Source organism: Lipomyces tetrasporus, assembly GCF_029532465.1.
Source record: "Lipomyces tetrasporus strain NRRL Y-64009 chromosome Unknown POJ06scaffold_3, whole genome shotgun sequence".
Classification (NCBI taxonomy): Eukaryota; Fungi; Ascomycota; class Lipomycetes; order Lipomycetales; family Lipomycetaceae; genus Lipomyces; species Lipomyces tetrasporus.
Window position 1 is genome coordinate 1,517,520 of NW_026611598.1, and position 16,893 is coordinate 1,534,412.

The 16,893-nt window shown below is 46.9% G+C and overlaps 2 protein-coding genes across 2 annotated transcripts; both read right to left on the reverse strand.

Annotated features, from left to right (window-relative positions):
• Positions 1–1,948: 1,948 nt before the first annotated feature.
• POJ06DRAFT_249084 (uncharacterized protein) lies at positions 1,949–5,558 on the reverse strand. Its single transcript, XM_056187119.1, has 3 exons — positions 4,250–5,558; positions 3,066–4,180; positions 1,949–2,870 (listed from the first exon to the last, which is right to left on the reverse strand). The coding sequence occupies exons 1-3, from the start codon at positions 5,410–5,412 to the stop codon at positions 2,335–2,337; spliced, it is 2,814 nt and encodes a 937-aa protein (XP_056045659.1). The 5' UTR covers positions 5,413–5,558; the 3' UTR covers positions 1,949–2,334.
• Positions 5,559–5,670: 112 nt separating this feature from the next.
• Positions 5,671–16,753, reverse strand: POJ06DRAFT_300095 (uncharacterized protein). The gene is given in 17 exon segments (XM_056190708.1): positions 5,671–7,981; positions 8,030–8,225; positions 8,278–8,474; positions 8,524–8,729; positions 8,785–8,930; positions 8,983–9,469; positions 9,519–9,587; positions 9,643–9,931; positions 9,989–13,858; positions 13,925–15,718; positions 15,773–15,844; positions 15,898–16,047; positions 16,099–16,251; positions 16,303–16,386; positions 16,406–16,465; positions 16,492–16,500; positions 16,605–16,753. 17 exon segments carry the CDS (start codon positions 16,644–16,646, stop codon positions 5,864–5,866), a joined length of 9,942 nt encoding a protein of 3,313 aa, XP_056045660.1. The 5' UTR covers positions 16,647–16,753; the 3' UTR covers positions 5,671–5,863.
• Positions 16,754–16,893: the final 140 nt, after the last annotated feature.

The following is a 16,893-nucleotide window of genomic DNA, read 5'->3' on the forward strand; positions in this document are numbered from 1 at the left end:
AGTTGTAATTGTAGTAGACGTGACGAGTCGGCCCGTGACATCGATTGTCTTGTTTTGCTGCTGCAACTTAAGCTCCGTAAGATTGCTCATGGCCTCCTCAGAGCTAAAGGAGAAGTCGTATCGTGCATGAAACAGGCCGACAGTATGTGTCTCGAGGGGCAACGACGAAATTAGAGTCGCGAATACGGCGGTGAACTCGTCATAAAACGGACGCCCATCTTCGGTGCAACGCAATAGTCGAGCGGCCTGGAGCAGCATCTTAGAACACTTGATGATGGCTATGATGACGTGGTGAAGATGATGGCAATGCAGCGTCAGAAACTCGCTATGATAGCTATGGTGTTGAGTACGATAGCTATTGTGACTGCGACGTTCGCTGTGATGGTCGTTCGAGCTATGATGCTAGGATGACTATGGTGTTTATGCTCACGATGATGATATGTATGGTCACTGTGCTTGAAATCGTCGACCTGATTTCGCTGGCAGTACTCTCGATCGCTGTGATAATGATTGTTGTATTGATGGCAGTGACCGTGATGGAGATATCCACAGCCACTAGTCTCCCTTAGGAGAGACTGAGGGAGAAGGATATGATATCGTGGGGGGGAAAGGCGTTGCCGAGTCGGACTCAATATTGACTGGAGGCAGGGTCGGACTCAATATTGACTGGAGACAGGGCCTTGTAGTTATTGCTTTTTGCTGCGACCGCGCATACAGAGTCACTTGAAGTCGGTGCGGCAGCTACAGGCGGATGCTGCAGGAGCTCCATGAGAGCGTACGTCTCACACTTGCACCAGCAGATGAGGTCTTAGAGGCGCTATGACGCGGTAAGATGCGTAATATCTTGTCGGATCGCCGGAGAGCGTGACTTAAGTAGTTCGCGCTATCCGAGTTGAGCTACTAAATGCCGGAGCAGCGCTAACCGTCGTGTCCTGAGTCTTGTAAGCGCGAATTGAGGCACTGCGCGCGTTTTCCGTACAGCAAGGGGATTGCGGTGGACGACACGGGAAGACAGGAGCGGAGAACTGACAAGGCCACACTACAAATATCCGGCGGGGTACACTTTCGCATGTCGCTTGTAGGAATCCATGAGCGCCACGCGATTGGGGCTGATATCGATTCCCTTGTTTCGACTCCCGATCACCAGGCATTGGCAGCAGATAGGTAACTAGTGCGGCGCCAGGCCCTGCGCACGTGCGCACCACGAGGCTGCCACGCGCACATAAGCTTGCTTCTTTGTTGATACGCTAGACCGCTTCCGGACTAGCAGCTACTTCTCCCAATACACTAGAACCCCGTTAGTACAATGTAATGTTTACAGCTACCTCGTATCGGCTTAGCGGGGCACTAATCTTGTTTAGGAAGGCAATCCTTATAACAAACTGATTTTTCACCAAAATTTTTAGAATTACGGCACCGGATATTTATTTTATCGCTATATCGGGGTTCGAGTATCGTTATAGAGGTTTGACTGTAGTAATCCTTACGGCTCTCGCAGCGACCCAACTGTAATTGCAGACTTACGCCGCTGGTTAGAGACAAACGTGCCTCATCTCGGTCTGCTACAGTGTATGTACTGTGACAGCCAGTCTGCCCAACAGTTCCGCAGATAGAGTGCGCTGCCAAGCCGTAGCTGCTGGCCCCCGTATAACCCTCCGGCGTTATCCGGCTTGACTCCCCCCTTGTCCTCTTGATCTCTTCACCTACAGTACATGTGAACCGTCGTCCGGATCCAGTATATATGGCATTCAGGAATCCTCGTTCAGGTTGGAAGCACATGCCAAGACAGATTGCTGTGACACTGTGATTCATATCCAGCTTGTGGTCCTGTTGTTATATGTTCTGTTCGCCAACAGTCCGATACGCCTAAACAGAGCTGGGAACATATGCATAGCCGAAAAGTATATATCTACCAGTTTAGGGGTAATTACAACTACAGCATTGATGCGCTCGGTCTGTCAGAACCCATGGCATATTGCTATTGACTCTAGGCTTAAACAATATTGGAGATCCAAGTGGCACATGCCTCAACACGTAGGTGATCCGAAGTCGGTTTGTCGGCGACGATCTGGTTCATTCATAAAAATCAGGTCGGCAATTGACAATAGTTCCATGTTGCCTGTGGGCAGAAATTCCTCCACACAAAATGCCGTCCTCAATAGTTGGAATTGGTTTATGTTTCGATTGCCAGTCGTACTGATGACCCATATCACACGAATATGAATCACATAAATTTCTACACCATACATATTATACATAGATCTCATTAACTTAGACAGGTTTGTGCTTATATCTGTAATCGAGTGCTACTTTGGTCGGCGTATTGATGTGCACTCACAAATGCGCACACCACTGCCTCACGACACCTGTGGCACCACGCATATCTTTAACAATCTCACCTAGCTCCATTAACCCAACTTCTGGCACCTGCATTTCACTCGTCGCGCTGCCACCTCCCGTGCTGCCGGTGCCTAATGTCTCACTGGCATTGACAAGCAGTCCTCGACGTTCAAGCACTTCCCATGCCGCAACAGCCTGCTCGCGAGACCAAACTCTGAACGGCATAGTGATTAACGCACCAGCAGATGCTTCAGCTAGACGCGTCTTGCCAGCTTGTGACAGGTACTCTTCGTATGCAATCGTGAACGAGATGGGTGCCATCCTTGTGACAACAGGTCGCGAGACATATGTCAGCGATTTGCTTGAGGCCGGTAGAATACGCTCTGTGGTTGTCTCCTGCGGCCCTTCTGTATTCGATATCGCACCTGGTTTCGTTGGAGACAATGTCGCCGGCACGCTGGCCGTCGTCGAATATTTGATCTCCGCCCGCGCAGCACATATCAAAAGCATCAAACTTAACTCCGAAAGACCTTAAAGGAGAAGTTAGCATCCGCGAATCTCCTGTCTATTTAATGCTAATTTTGATTATTGCTCAGCTAAGTCCCCTCCCATCAAGATTGGGCTCTCGACTGCCGAATTTTCCAATATCAAAGCCTCTCGCGCATCAAAGCAGGCAAAGTTTCAATTCATGTTATTCCGTCTCGGGAGAAAAAGATAGCACATACCCGTAACTTTCTCCATAATGCCAGCGTTCTCCAAAACATCGATCTCGCGACCAACGATTTGACTAATCGCTAGAAATGGAATTGTCTGGCCCGCTTTCCTGACAGCGCTTAAAAATTGCATGTGGACCTGCCGGGGATCTTTAGACGTGGCAAATGCGCGGGCTATCAACCTTCGTATTTCTGGTGACGATGAGTATATATCGTCGATATAAGAGTTCCACACTTCCGTCGCGCGCCGGTCAATAGTATATTCAGACTTCTTCAGCGGGACCGTTTTGTTTCTTCTTGCATTCACCATCGCCCTCGTCATAGCAATCGTAGGAGTGCTCGTCACCTTTAAGCTTGAGCTGCAAATTCTCCAGAATGATTCTAGGTCGTCGGCATGCGGAAGAACTATCACCCGATGGCTAAACCTACTCCTGACACGTTTTTCTAGCATTTCCGGGGCATTCATGCGACTGGACACGCCGATTATACAGATATTTGGTGCTGGGTTATCTGTTTTCAAGGAGTATCTGGGCGACTGAGCCACATCGAGCAGATTGTATAGTAGCGTCTGACGATTCTGCATCGTCGCAAATTGCTCAAATTCATCAAGAATAATTAGCACAGAAACGACGGGCTGTTGCATTTGTGACTGTTGATTGCTTGACGGTTCGTCATTGTCATCGCGGACTCCCGCCCGCCCAGAAAATAGTGACAGCAATCTTTCCAGAACCACTCTAGAACTCTGTCGCTTATATCTGATTCTCGTTGGATCTTCGTTTGCTTCATCATCCAAGCTATCGTACAGAGTGTCATCGTCATCCAACGCTCTCCTTCCGTACTCGATCTGCGCCGCAATTTCCTGCAGCGCCTGTTTGTCATCCGTTTGAGCAAAACCTGACAGTCGTACGACAATAAACTGACCCCTGTATTTTCGCTCTAGTTCAGCCAACGCAGTCGAGATAATCAAAGATTTTCCGGATGCACGTGGACCAAGTAGGAGAGCAGAATTGCCACCATGAAATTTAGTACTTGAAGGCAACGACGACGGTGAGTCTAACTTAGACGAGCCGAGTGCAATATCAAGGGTTGGTGCTAGGACGGTTTGTTCAAGAAGGGTATATATTTTTCTATGAAATGTCAGCGTATTGCATTCCTTATAACTTGCCTAGCAAATTTTATTGCAGAGTATAACGTACCTATAAGCATCATCTAGACCAACAATTGGAACTGGGAGCTTCCTGTTTAATTGTGCTAGCACGCGCCTTTTGATCTTGTCCATTGACGTTACACTTATAGAGGTACGAGTTGTAGTAATAGACTCATCAACTTTCGGAGTTGGCGTTTCTGACATTGCAGATTCTGGCGCAGCAGTGGGTAGTTCATTTGATGGCGACTGAGCGGACGGCTTGTCGACGGTGGCTGGAAGTTTCCGTGAGGATGATGCTGATGATATCTCTTCTGCTCCATTCTCTATTAAGCTTTCGGCTGCTCTTTCCTGATCTGGGCTGGCGATGTACTTGTGATCGTGCTCTACTTGATCTTGTCCCTCAGGACCAGAAGTTCCTAGTACAGCATCTTGACTTTCAGTCATTTCCTCCTTCTTAACTCGTATCAAGTGCTGCATATCATTAGTGGTCTGCGTTGGCGGGCTCACACTCCGACTACCCTTTGTTCGAACGACTCTTGCTAATCTCGACGGGGCACACACAATCTCATGCCTAACCGTCTCTTCACCTTCTGCATTATCGAAGTCTTTAGTCCTTTCCAATGTGACCTGTAAGGCACCTTCTTGTGCTCCGTCGACATCGTAGTCGGCTTCATCACTGGCAACATGCTGGCGTGTAAGTGGTGGGATTATCCGTACTGACGAAGGTGACTCATTTTCCTGGGCTACCGGGCACCTTGTGTATACTGTTCGTGCATTACGTGCAGGCCGCCGAGACCCAGTTGGCCGAGACCCAGTTGTCGGTGAAGATGGTGCTGATCTCTTCGCTGTAGTCGAGCACGCATTTCTTGCAAGTGGGGCAGATGCAGGAGTTGATCTCGTTGTAGCATTTCGTACGACACTTGACTTCTTACTGAATTCATTCGCAGATGAAGCCATTGACGTAACCTTCGTAGGTGGTCTTCCTCGCTTTCGGGGCTGATGTGTTCCGGAAAAGGCGATCTCATCCACGTCATCATCACTCACGCGGTGTTTATTATGACTATTCGAATCGGCTGCTGTGTTGAAATCCGAATTAGATCTAGTAGCTCGAGAATGAGGTTTTCGTGCCAGGTTTTGTTCTGATGTTCGTTCTCTAGATGACCCAGTTGAGTTCGCGGGTAAGCCCATTTTTGCTGCGAGCCAGTTCATCATTGCATACGAAGCAGTTATCTGGAATATCGCGGTCCCGCTTCGATTCGAAGAGTACTATTATAATATACTGTCAGGGCATCAAGTTCTGTTCAATAGGTGCGTGTACAGGTGCAGCATATTATTGGATTGCCGATTACGATAGGCGATTAAGGACAGGGCCATTAAAATTCACTTGCTCAGGGGTAGACATCCCTCGTCGAACATCTATGACGGCGAACCGGACCCCCGAACCTAGACCATCAGCGGCAACAAAAAATTCCTTAGGTAAACATACTATTGCTAATCTATCCTAAATATAATTCTACAACAACTAGTCACCATCAAAAATAATTCCTCCAGAAACCGCCCAAAGTTTCCTGCGCATAAGCCATAAAAACTACTCTAGTTTCCTACAATATCAAGCAAATTGTCCAAGTACGATAGAACACAACAGTCTTCTGTCAACGTATCCCTACAACTGTGCCTGTCTGTACTGATTATACTCTTCCACCGCAAGACCAATCTTATTGTACAAGAACTGCCTCGCCGAGTCATCGGCAATTGGAATAAACGGTCCCTGAATGCCTCCCCATAAAATTAACGCAATACCACCCTTTTCCATGGAAACTGTCTGTAATTTATCGAACTGAACGTCCCACTGTGCAGTCATTCGACGAGTGTGCATAAGAAGAATCCTAGTGTATGTCACAATCACAACAAGTTCTTCACCAGGGAGAGACATATGTGCAACGTATTCTTCGTTGAAGTAGTCACCCTCATTCAGCTGCTTCAGCCAAGCTTGGCCTATAGCTTCGCGCTGATTATACGGCTTAACCACCTTGTCGCGTCCGATGAATCTTGGCAGACGGACACGATCGATACCCTGCGCATCGAAAACCGTCGTCGTATTGCGAATTCCCTCGCTGACATTACTCGCTAGGTCAAACAAGCCAATAGCTGTCTTCGTCGGCAGGCCCACAAGACCCTTTCCGAGACCCTTAAAGAACCCAGCCGCTCCTTCCTCTGAAGCACCCTTCATAGGCGCTAAAGCCATACCTGAAATACCACTAGCTAGGCCCTCGACGAATGAGTTGGCCCCGGCAGTAACACCATATAGCGCATGTTTCGGGCGGTTTCTTACTCTACTAATTCGTCGTCTATCTTGAAACTGCTTATCCAGAGTTGCGACTGCAAGACCTTTCGAAATACTGCCTGTCACTTTGGCAATACTATCTGAAACACCGAAAACGGACTTTTTGAGGAAACTCAAGCCGCCCTTCGCCAAACCGATACCAAGTTCCTGAGGTCGGTCTGTCATGATAAACCCTTGATATGGCTCGTAGAATATATCCATAACTCCGGAACTTAAGTTATTGAATAAGCCAACAGGATTACCCAAGAAATCAGCTGATCCCAAAATGTTATGCACTTGAAATAAGAACTGCTGCCCATAATGCGTCGCCATCAACTGTGCAAGCATTGGCAACGATACTCGAGCGTTCTCTAGCACTAAGGCGTTTAGTTGCACCGGCGCATCGTTGATATTACCAATTGCCATAGTCAAAATATTGAGGAAAAACATGATAGCGTTTTGCGATGAAGTCTTGTCTTCGACGTTCACGCGTTCAGTGCGGACAAAGGACAGATCCATCTGTGCTGGCTGAATATGCAGAACCTCAAAATACACGTCTCTTCCAGCTGGTGACTGCTCAGGTTCGGGGACATTAAGCTCATCATCGCACAATTTGTCTTCAACGATAGAAGTCCAGCTAGCGCCTGGCACCTTAGAAAAGTCCAGCAATGCAAACAAGAAATCCTCATCTATTTCTACAGTCATCTGCTGTAATAATATTGTGGCGTACTTAACATAGAGCACACCGTGAGAATCATCTTTAACTCGAGTAATGGATGCCGACAATGTAGGGTGATTCTCCATTTCCTTCGCGGTTTGTGGGAGAACGCTAGGATACAAGATAATCGGATATATACCACCAAACAGTTCGTTATCGATCTGAATCCATTTGAGTTTTGTGCTTAACGTCTGGTAAATGGCGGACTCGTTGTATTTGACCTCAAACCCACGGAAGGTGATGTAACACAATTCTTGCATTCGTGTGTTAACCAATGAAATACCTATACCTTCCAGATTGACCACAGCACGGAACGTGATATCACCATCATCCTCGACTACCTCAAATCCTCCAAGACTTGAGGTGGACCCGGTTGAGCTTGAGAAGCTGCTTTGAGACATATTGTACTTAGGCTTGTATAAACTGCGACTAGGGTCATAGTCCGATAGTACCAGAGTCTGAATTGGTCCATCTGCCACGACATTGATGTCGATTGTCACAGGCTGGCCATTTTGCATAACTGGAAGCTTCATGGGCACCAGATTGCCAATTTCAGCCAAAGGTACATGTCGCTCCGCGCCGTGTGCACAAATAACAAGCTCCTTTTGACTTGCCGCAGGATAATCCCATGCATAGGGCATGACGCTCTTGCGTGGTAGGCGATACACGATTGGCCGGAATCGCTTGCCGTTGTTGAGGTGGGTCATGTCTTCATCGTCATCGTACGTGATGTAAGGGTTCTTCGAATATTAGACTTGCCACCATTAGACTTAGTAAACTAGACTTACCGCCTGATAGAAAGTGAACTCAGTGTTACTGAAATTTCGTATTGAGTACGGCCAGTTGCTTGTTTGCACATCAATATGAAGGAAAATTGTCGCCTGCTCAATCAGAATCTCAATCTTCAGCAACTTCTGTCCTTCACCAGGTTTGACGACCTTGACGTGAGTCCTTCCAAGATCAGAAATATTGAACGGCGCTGACCTATTTCCACAGTTAGAATAGCCTTCGCTGCTTCAACATGAAATTAGTATACCATGGCGCTCCCGTCATTGGGAAGCTTAACGTCAGTTGCTTCTCAGGAACTTGCTGCATAAAGTGAAGCGGCAGCACTTCGCCAGCTTTGATGGCCATAACCATTGACGATCCAGGTTCGCGAATATTCAGATCCTCCGATAGTTTGTTCTTCAAGATAAATCGTGGACTGATAGAGACAATCTTCGTCATTTTATACTACACAATTTAGAATGTGGAATGGACGATAATACCCAGTAAGACGTACCTTTCCTTGGCCTTCCGAGACGTGAATGCCAACATGGATCTCTCTGTTCCTATCATTAGATGTGATAACTGCATCAGTGTTCCCACCTATTGCCTCAAAGCTTTGTGGTCTGCTCCACATTGAATTGCCAACTCTTAGAGATGCCCGATTAGACCGGTCGTCAGAGACATATGAGAACATTTTAGGAATGGCTCGCTTTTTCGAGGCTATAGAACAATATCGTCAGCTTCTGCAACCTTTACCCAGCATGTGTCAACATACCATCACCCTCAACTTCCTCTGATGAAAACTGCGAAGACGCAATTACAGACCCGGCCTTGATTTGAATATCCATACCGGTCTTATTCAGTATAATGTAAGGACTGTAGATTGAAACACGGAAAGCCCCTCCGCTTTCTGGTATGGTGCTGCAGCAATGTAAGCAGGGTTCAATATCATTAAATATTTCGACTGTCTTACTAATAATGTAGCCGCAAATGCAACTTCTGTCCGCCTTGATGTCTAGTAGCGAATGAGTTTTCCTTCTGGAATTCGTCCTGAATGCGAGAATTGATGACCGCGAAGTCGGTACGTTCAAAACCGCTGTCCTTCATATGAACGCTAAGTAACAATAAATGCGAGAGTTTCACCACATGAATTGGACTGAGAAGTCCCTTTCGAAGGAAATTGGACCACTCTTGACGTATATTCTTGTCGTAAATCTTGTATGTGAAATCATATGGAAGCAGGTTCTGAACTTCTATAGGAGCTGAAATCCGAATTCTCATGTGAGGATAAAGACGCGTAAGAGGTTCCGATACGTCATAAATCGCATGAACTTGAAAATAAAATGCAGGATCTTCTTGACCATCGTCCACCTCGCTCTTGCATGTCAAGTAAGGCGAGTACTTCTGCATAAATGTTCGCCAATACAGCGTCTCTTCACACCATTGAAATCCGAGACCAACTAAGCCTGTCAGCGCTGTTTCTTTATAAGGTCCTTGCGCTTCACTTACCTCCTGGACGAATCTTGAACGTCTGATCGAACAACTGTTCTATCGGGACTGCTTGGCTTTCTCCGGGAACTGGTAGATCATTAGCATGCCCTGACCGGATGGCGAGAATGAAGGATCGTCCTACCAATTGTCATTATCTTCGTGTTCGTTACATTGGGATCTCCGACCAGCATATCAATGGGAATTTGCGTATTGTTTTCCACGAGCATTGCAGATCGGAACGTGATATGCTTCACCTTATCTTCTCGCAACTTGACCTCGCAAATAAGTCTATGGGCAACTTTCATGGTCTTTGGCTGAAGAACGTAGAGCGCCTCGCCTTCCTTATTAGCCTGGATACGCGTAACTGCGTCGAAGTTTGTGTCCTTCAAGCGCACACCAACCGTTCCATGTTGGGAGTCTTCGTTGAGATTCTACAACATTGTTAGAGTTGATGTGCATATATCAGTGATGGTCAGAATAGTGCATACTTCACGAAGTTTACGCCAGTCATCAAATCGCCACGGCACTTCCTCACCATCTGCAATCTCCTTGGCCATCGCATACTCCGTGTTATCAACATTGTCGACCCAGACTTGGAGAGTGTATCCTGTCTGATTCTTGATTCGATATGGGGCGTTTGCATCTGGCGGTCGAGACAATAAATCACTGTCACCGGACATCATTTCGATAGAATTTGACAGCATTGCTATAGTCTGAGAAGTGACCGTCAATTCGAGGGTCTTGCGAGAGCTGAAATTAATAGATAGATTCTCTGGTTCAACAGTGCGCGTCATATGGAAGCCAAGGTACCAGGGCTCCATGAGCGGCTCCCATGCAGACTTGGAGTAGTTGTAAACGTTGATGAACATCTCGACACTCGTATCAGCATCCATCTCCGTTGACCAATTGCGGAAATGGAATGGGAACTGCTTAATGCACATATCCAATAATGGCAACTCGTGGACGCCACCGATCAAGACGAGTCTTAACCCATCAAAATCTGCAGTTAGTTCCTCGTTCTTCAATAATGCTGAATAGGTTCCTGCGGTCTCAGTCTTGGCACGCTTGTCGCTGCGGTTATCACCTGAAACAAGCGCACGGCTTGAACTATAAACCGACTTGTTAGACCGCCTTGCTTGCAGCTTCAGGCGCTTATTGGACGAGAATCGAGAATATGACCGCTTCTGGATCGGCTTTCGCTGCTCCGGCGACAATTCTGCAGCTCTGTGCACGATCGACAAGGCAAGCAGGATATCGCGCAGTGATAATCGCAGCACAAGTGAATCGACACCAATGTTGATACTCATCTTATGCTGTATTCCTCCCGAATTGTTGTCAATGGACAAGATGAGATTGAAATCATCCAGAATTCTCAACCGATTCTCTTCGAATAAATCCATCCTGCAAAGATAAATGCCAACTTGTCTGGTTATTAGAGTGAACACATTCTGCTGCGCCATCATGATCTCCTTGATACGCAGGACAATAGCCTCGGAACTTGGTGTTAGAGGATTTGCGATCAAGATAACAGAGGCGTCAACGACATTGACGCGGAAAGATATATTCAAGGCAGGTGTCTCATCCACATCGAGAGAAACGGTTCCAACATTGGCAACCGCACTTTCCTCGTTTTCTGTCGCCACATCCCGGTTATCGCTGCTTCGCTCAACCAGAGTAGAGTCTGAATCAGTCAAGTCGTCAACATCGCGATTCACATCGTCATCTTCCGTCTGCAGAGAGTCCAAGAAATAAGCTTTCAATGCAAAAATATAGTCGATCGCAAAGATAAAACGCGGACTATCTATGGATAATATTGCGGTAACATCCTGCGCCCCGCTATCATTTTTTATTGCCGAAATACTTGCCATGAACTGATAACCATCATGTTGAATCGGTGGCACTATCTTGCGGAACTTATTCTTCTGACTCTGTCTGCTATCATAAATCGTGAAAGACTTGATGTGGAACTCTGCCTCAATTGAATCATCAGATTTCATTCGCATCTTAGTATCAGTGCCAGTAAGCGCAAGCTTCGATAGACTGGCCGGCGTCGAAGTGATAGTTTCTCCATCCGTATCATTGAACAATTCAAGCGCGAGTGTCTGTAGTCGGAATACAAAATCCATCTTTGTGAATAATTCATCGGTACTAGCTATTTTGCTATTCTTTTCTTCTTTGGTCCTTCCCACCGCTACCTTAGTTCCCGACGCTTTGGAGTGCACTCGGGGTCGCGTATGAGCGTCTATATCCTTGCTGTATGATACAGCTGCGCGGCGCATGTTCATCGCAGCTTCATCCTCCTGTGGGGGAGGAGCTTGGAATGTAGTGGAAAATGACTTCATGAGGCTAATGAAAAATATATACTGCGACTCAGTCAGGATAAGATTGACATCTGACATCGAGCCGACAATCTCTAGCGCCGGTCTGTCGACACCAGGCGTATGCTCAACATACACCATCTTAAAGGTGATATCCAGATTCTCGATCATTTGCAGCTCTTGAACAACGTCTTCAGGGAAGTGGAATACAGACGTGATTCTAGTCTGTCGAATACCGGCATGGATCTTGTTGACTGGCGTAGAGCGTCCCGTTACACCATTCTCCAGCGTGCTGAAAGAGTTCTGAATGTACATCTCACCTAGATGAACAGTGACAACATCAGTCCGGACATTGCTGCATTTTTCAGGATTGTCAAACAGACAATCTCGTGAAAAGACAAGAATAGGAGTCCGCACAATAACGTCGAAGCGGATTTTATCCGGATCTTTCATTTGCGATGCCTGATTCACAGCCACTTCTCTGGCCGAGTCATAAAGCGTCTTCATTTCCGCGAACTTGGCCAAAAATTGCAAAATCCGTTTGACTGACTCATCAACAAAGTTGACCTTGATAGAGCCCGAGCGGAAGTAGACAGAAGCGTTATATCCTGGATAAGCCACTGTAAACGAGTTTGGATCAAAAGTTTCATATCTGAAATCTGCCAGCTCTTCACCTTGAATAGAGACTAACTGATTCGACACCGACTCGCCGAATTCATCACTCATGTGATCATGCAACGTGAAATTTCCAAGCCGAGCTCCGACCCGCATTGTCTTGCCCATCGAGAATATTCCAACGTCCGCCTGGTCGAACCTTACTGTCGCTAAACGCACGCCGTCGTCATTGAGCACAAGCACGATACTAGACAAATTCAACTTTAATTTCATTTTATCTGGAGCACTGCCCGAATGGACCGTTGACGCTATCTCGGTCTCGCTGTCGCTTGACTCGTCTACTTCAATGATCTGATCTTCGTCATCGGCATCATTCGGCGAGGAAAACGTGGAGGCCAGGAAGTCAAGTAAAGTAAGGATTGACTTCCGTGTGATGACAAAATTTAATGTGGAAATCGACACTTCGACGTTCTGATCGATGCCTTCGAAGACCGTCAAATACTCTGGAGATTCCTTGGCCACCTTAGAGTACTTGATGTGGAACAGATTTGACTCCTTACTGACCAGGTCAGTCTGGCTCGTCTTCGTGTCGTAGTAAGAATCAGACGAGATCAATCGACCGAACTCCGGATTGGGGTTCTCTTCGATTCTATCTTCGACGTTCAACTTTCCAAGAATAACCTCAGCATGCATATCAAACGCTCGGCTATAGAACATAAGCTCAAAGTGATCAAGAATAACATCGACAAGCAGATGGCTCTTCGAGAAGTCGTCGTCAATTTCGCCAGACATGCCTCCAGCAAATGGTCCACCCCGATATAGGGACCCCTGAACTCTATCCACCGTAAAGTTAAACTCAAATGTACGCTGTTCGTAGCTGATATCAGCGCTGCCGTTTCGGGTTCGCCGGTTATCGCTCTTGACCACCGAACCACTTGATCCTTCTTCAGCTTCAACGAATGTGTCATCATCGTCATCGTCTTCGTCGTCAGCGTCGATGAAATCATTGATCTCAACTACCCTCTCGAGATCCGGCTGCGACCTGAACGTAAACGCGCTTGGCCGTGACGGTTGCGAACTATTATTACTGCCCTCACGAGAAGCCTTCGGTCGCGCAGGAGACCCGAAATCCATCTCCAACTCCTCTATTCGGCTATCGACATCTGGGTCGGAGAATGATAAATTTGGAATGCTGGAATTGATGAGGTGCATCAAGATCTTGTACTTCACATCTGACATGGACACATGGAGGACAGGCAGATGACCAGACACTCTGAATTTGGTGAGATTCGACGCGTTCGGAAGAATTGATATCTCGACTAACAAAGTCATATTGATCCGATCGACAATGTGGAAGTGTTTGACGGTATTTGACGTGTTGTATAATTGATCTATGGTTTCTTCAACACTCGGGCCAACAAGGACCTGGATCTCCCAGTTAGTAACGTAGAAACGATCACTTTTTCGCACAGTACAATATTAAGTTCATACCTGGGTCGATTCCAGATTAAGCTGAAACTTATCATACATAAGGGCCATCAGAGCCTTGTAATCGTCCTCTCGGTACTGAGTTGATTGCTTGTTCTGAACTTCTCTGATGGTCGACTTGTCGACCAAATTAGATACCATACTAATGTGACCCGCATCAAGCACAAGACAAGGTGCGTCATGCTCAATCACACTTGACGGCAAAATGAGCAATGGGGCCTGAAGATCCAGCTTGGCATTCAGGGTCTTATGCTCCTGTAACGCATATTCCAAGCCCGCCCGGGTCTGGTTCGTGATACCTTCGACAGTGGCGCCAGCTGCATACAATAGTGCGCCGAAACTCTCCATATGTGTCTTTGGAGGCTTGAAAAACTGTACAATCTCCTCGATGAACGTCTTATTGTAATAGATCTCCATGCTTCCCATCTTCAGAGTCAATCTGGAGTCCGCGGACTCGTCAAGTGGATTGCTTTCGAATGTGAGGAAGAAAACTGGATTATTTTCAGGTTGCCCGTCATCCTCGGCCGGTTCGATGTCCAGCAACTGCGGATGACCAATTCCTGGACGAGCGGTCTTCGATCGGACAATGTCTGGGTATAACGATCCTTGCGTGGTACCATCGTGTACCTTCAATTCCTGCAAGCTGAGGTCGACCAAGAAGGAATCTGGTCTCTGTAAGAAATTCATTGAAAATGTATCAAACAGCAATTTCAGGATCTCGGTGGCCGCGCCATGCGGATCATTTTTCAGCGCGAAACTACCCATGGTGAGCGAGACTTTAAGCTGTAGCTTGACGGCATCACGAGGTAACTCCAGCACGTCCGCCGAAGGCTTCCGCTCTTCATCCCATTCGATTGCGTCGTATAGCTCTTTACGCTGTTGATCAGTCATAACAGCTGAATCTTCTGGCATTTCCTTCGTAGGCGATGACGGTCTGCTTGACTGCTCAGCATTGATAGGAGCCGAGCCCCAAGCCCAATCCCACCATCCGCGCTTAGCAGGGGCTTGCTGATTCGTGTCCGCCGCCTTCGCGCCAGCAATCATCTTCGGCTTCCTGCGTTCCTTTCGAAGTTGACTCTTCGCTAATGTTCGATAGAATCGAATATCCTCCAATGACAATTTCCATTCCAACGCCTTAAGCTCGTCTGCCCTTGCTGACGTTAGCGGATTCGCTGGGTCCGCCAGCACTTTGATCTTGTACAGTTCGATGTAACGTTTTCTATCATCTCGCCGTTCTTTGAAAAAAGCCCAAGACCACTGCCGCCGTTTTTCATGTATTTCTCGCAGAACAACATTCCCCGCAAATCTGAACCATTGCTTTGGACCGTCCTCAACCGACACCTTTGGGCGCAAGTTCTTAAATTGCTCCGTGCGAATATAAAAATGGAAGAGATCAACCATCATAAGTGCGTCTCGATACTGGTATTCGTCCAACACGAACCCAATTTCATCGAAAAACAGCTCAGCCTTCGAGTTGGCAATCGAGGATATAGAGCCCTTGTGTATAGTGATACGGCCCTGACCTGAAACGGGTTTGAGAACATACTGATGTGGAGGCGCCTTACCAGACAATATCTTGTCGTGTGGAATTAGTGTTGAGAATGCATCTAGTATTGACTGTAACTCAGACCGTTCACTGAGCATTTCTGAGTCAGTATTCCAGTACATTGCGAGATTTTCAAGTTTAGAAAGCTTGTGTGTGGTGAGAACGTTGTCTTGAATGAATATCGGGTTCCAAGCTTCGTCAGCCGATACTGCAGAAAATTCAGCAAGAGTAATACCGAGGGCGAACGGGTGCTGCATTGGCGGTTAATCGGTCTGATATGCATGAGAGCAACAATGCGAACATACCCCTGGCGCAGATATTGTGTCTTCATATCTGAAATGAATATTTTTAACAGTGATTTGAAGATTGTCAATGATCTAAACGTCAGTCAGATTCGCAATTTCTTTTGACACGGTTCATCCGGACGTGCCTTCGTCACCAACGACTCTGTGAAACTTTGGTTCTTCTTCTGTTCCTCAGCAGTCATCGTCGATGGTTGAGCTTGTAATAGCAATTCGGCATCTTCTAATCTCTCTAGCTTCAGCATCTGCTTCCGCCTTTCTTCCTCTGCCTCGTCGTACTAGAATTCTCAATTAATATCGCTCTAACAACGAAGCCTATAGATCCCTACTTCTTGATTCGCCTTTGGAATCGCCAGCAAATAGACATTTTCGATGAATATCTTTACAGGCTTGTTCTTCAAATTAGACCATGGGATCTGCAAAGTCAATTCTCCAAGGTGACCCTCAACGACGTCGATTGGTAACCGAAACTTGTCCAGAGCCTCGACGGAGTCAGCAATTTCCATCTACGCCTATATCCAGCCACATCTCACCTCTCGCTTCAACTCTAGCTTTCTCAATTTCACATCTCCGCTCCATATTCCGATGTTCAGCTGCTTGGGGTCGAAATTTTTGACCTAAAAGGGCAAGACACACGCTATCAGCGTCTGAAACCACCTCAAACCAATACCGTTTAGTGACCAGGAGGTCAGAATTCTGCGATAGTAAAAAATTCGACGTACGTAGGCTCCCTAGTATCCATTAGTATTTATCTCATAGACAGTAACTTGTGTTGTGCGCCCGAACGTGCCACCAGCAACTCCGAGAACCGTCGCCGATCCTAATGTCAACTTACCAAGAACCGGTTCAACAGTGAAGCAACTAGTCCTTCTAGCATAATGGCTACTAGCTATGCTGGATTATATAGTTACCAGTCTCCCAATTACTGATTCGGCGATCTATGCAAGCAAAAAAAAGCGAGAAATTGTGAGAGACGGATCTTCAACTGGGCGAGGCTGATCAATTCAGGGCAGCGGCGCGAGCCGTCATCGGGTCCTACCCTAACCAGAGGGACACGATATGCGTAATGACGTCGCACAAATTTCCGCACCGCCCAAACCCAGCTCGGTGTCCTGGCTGTTCTT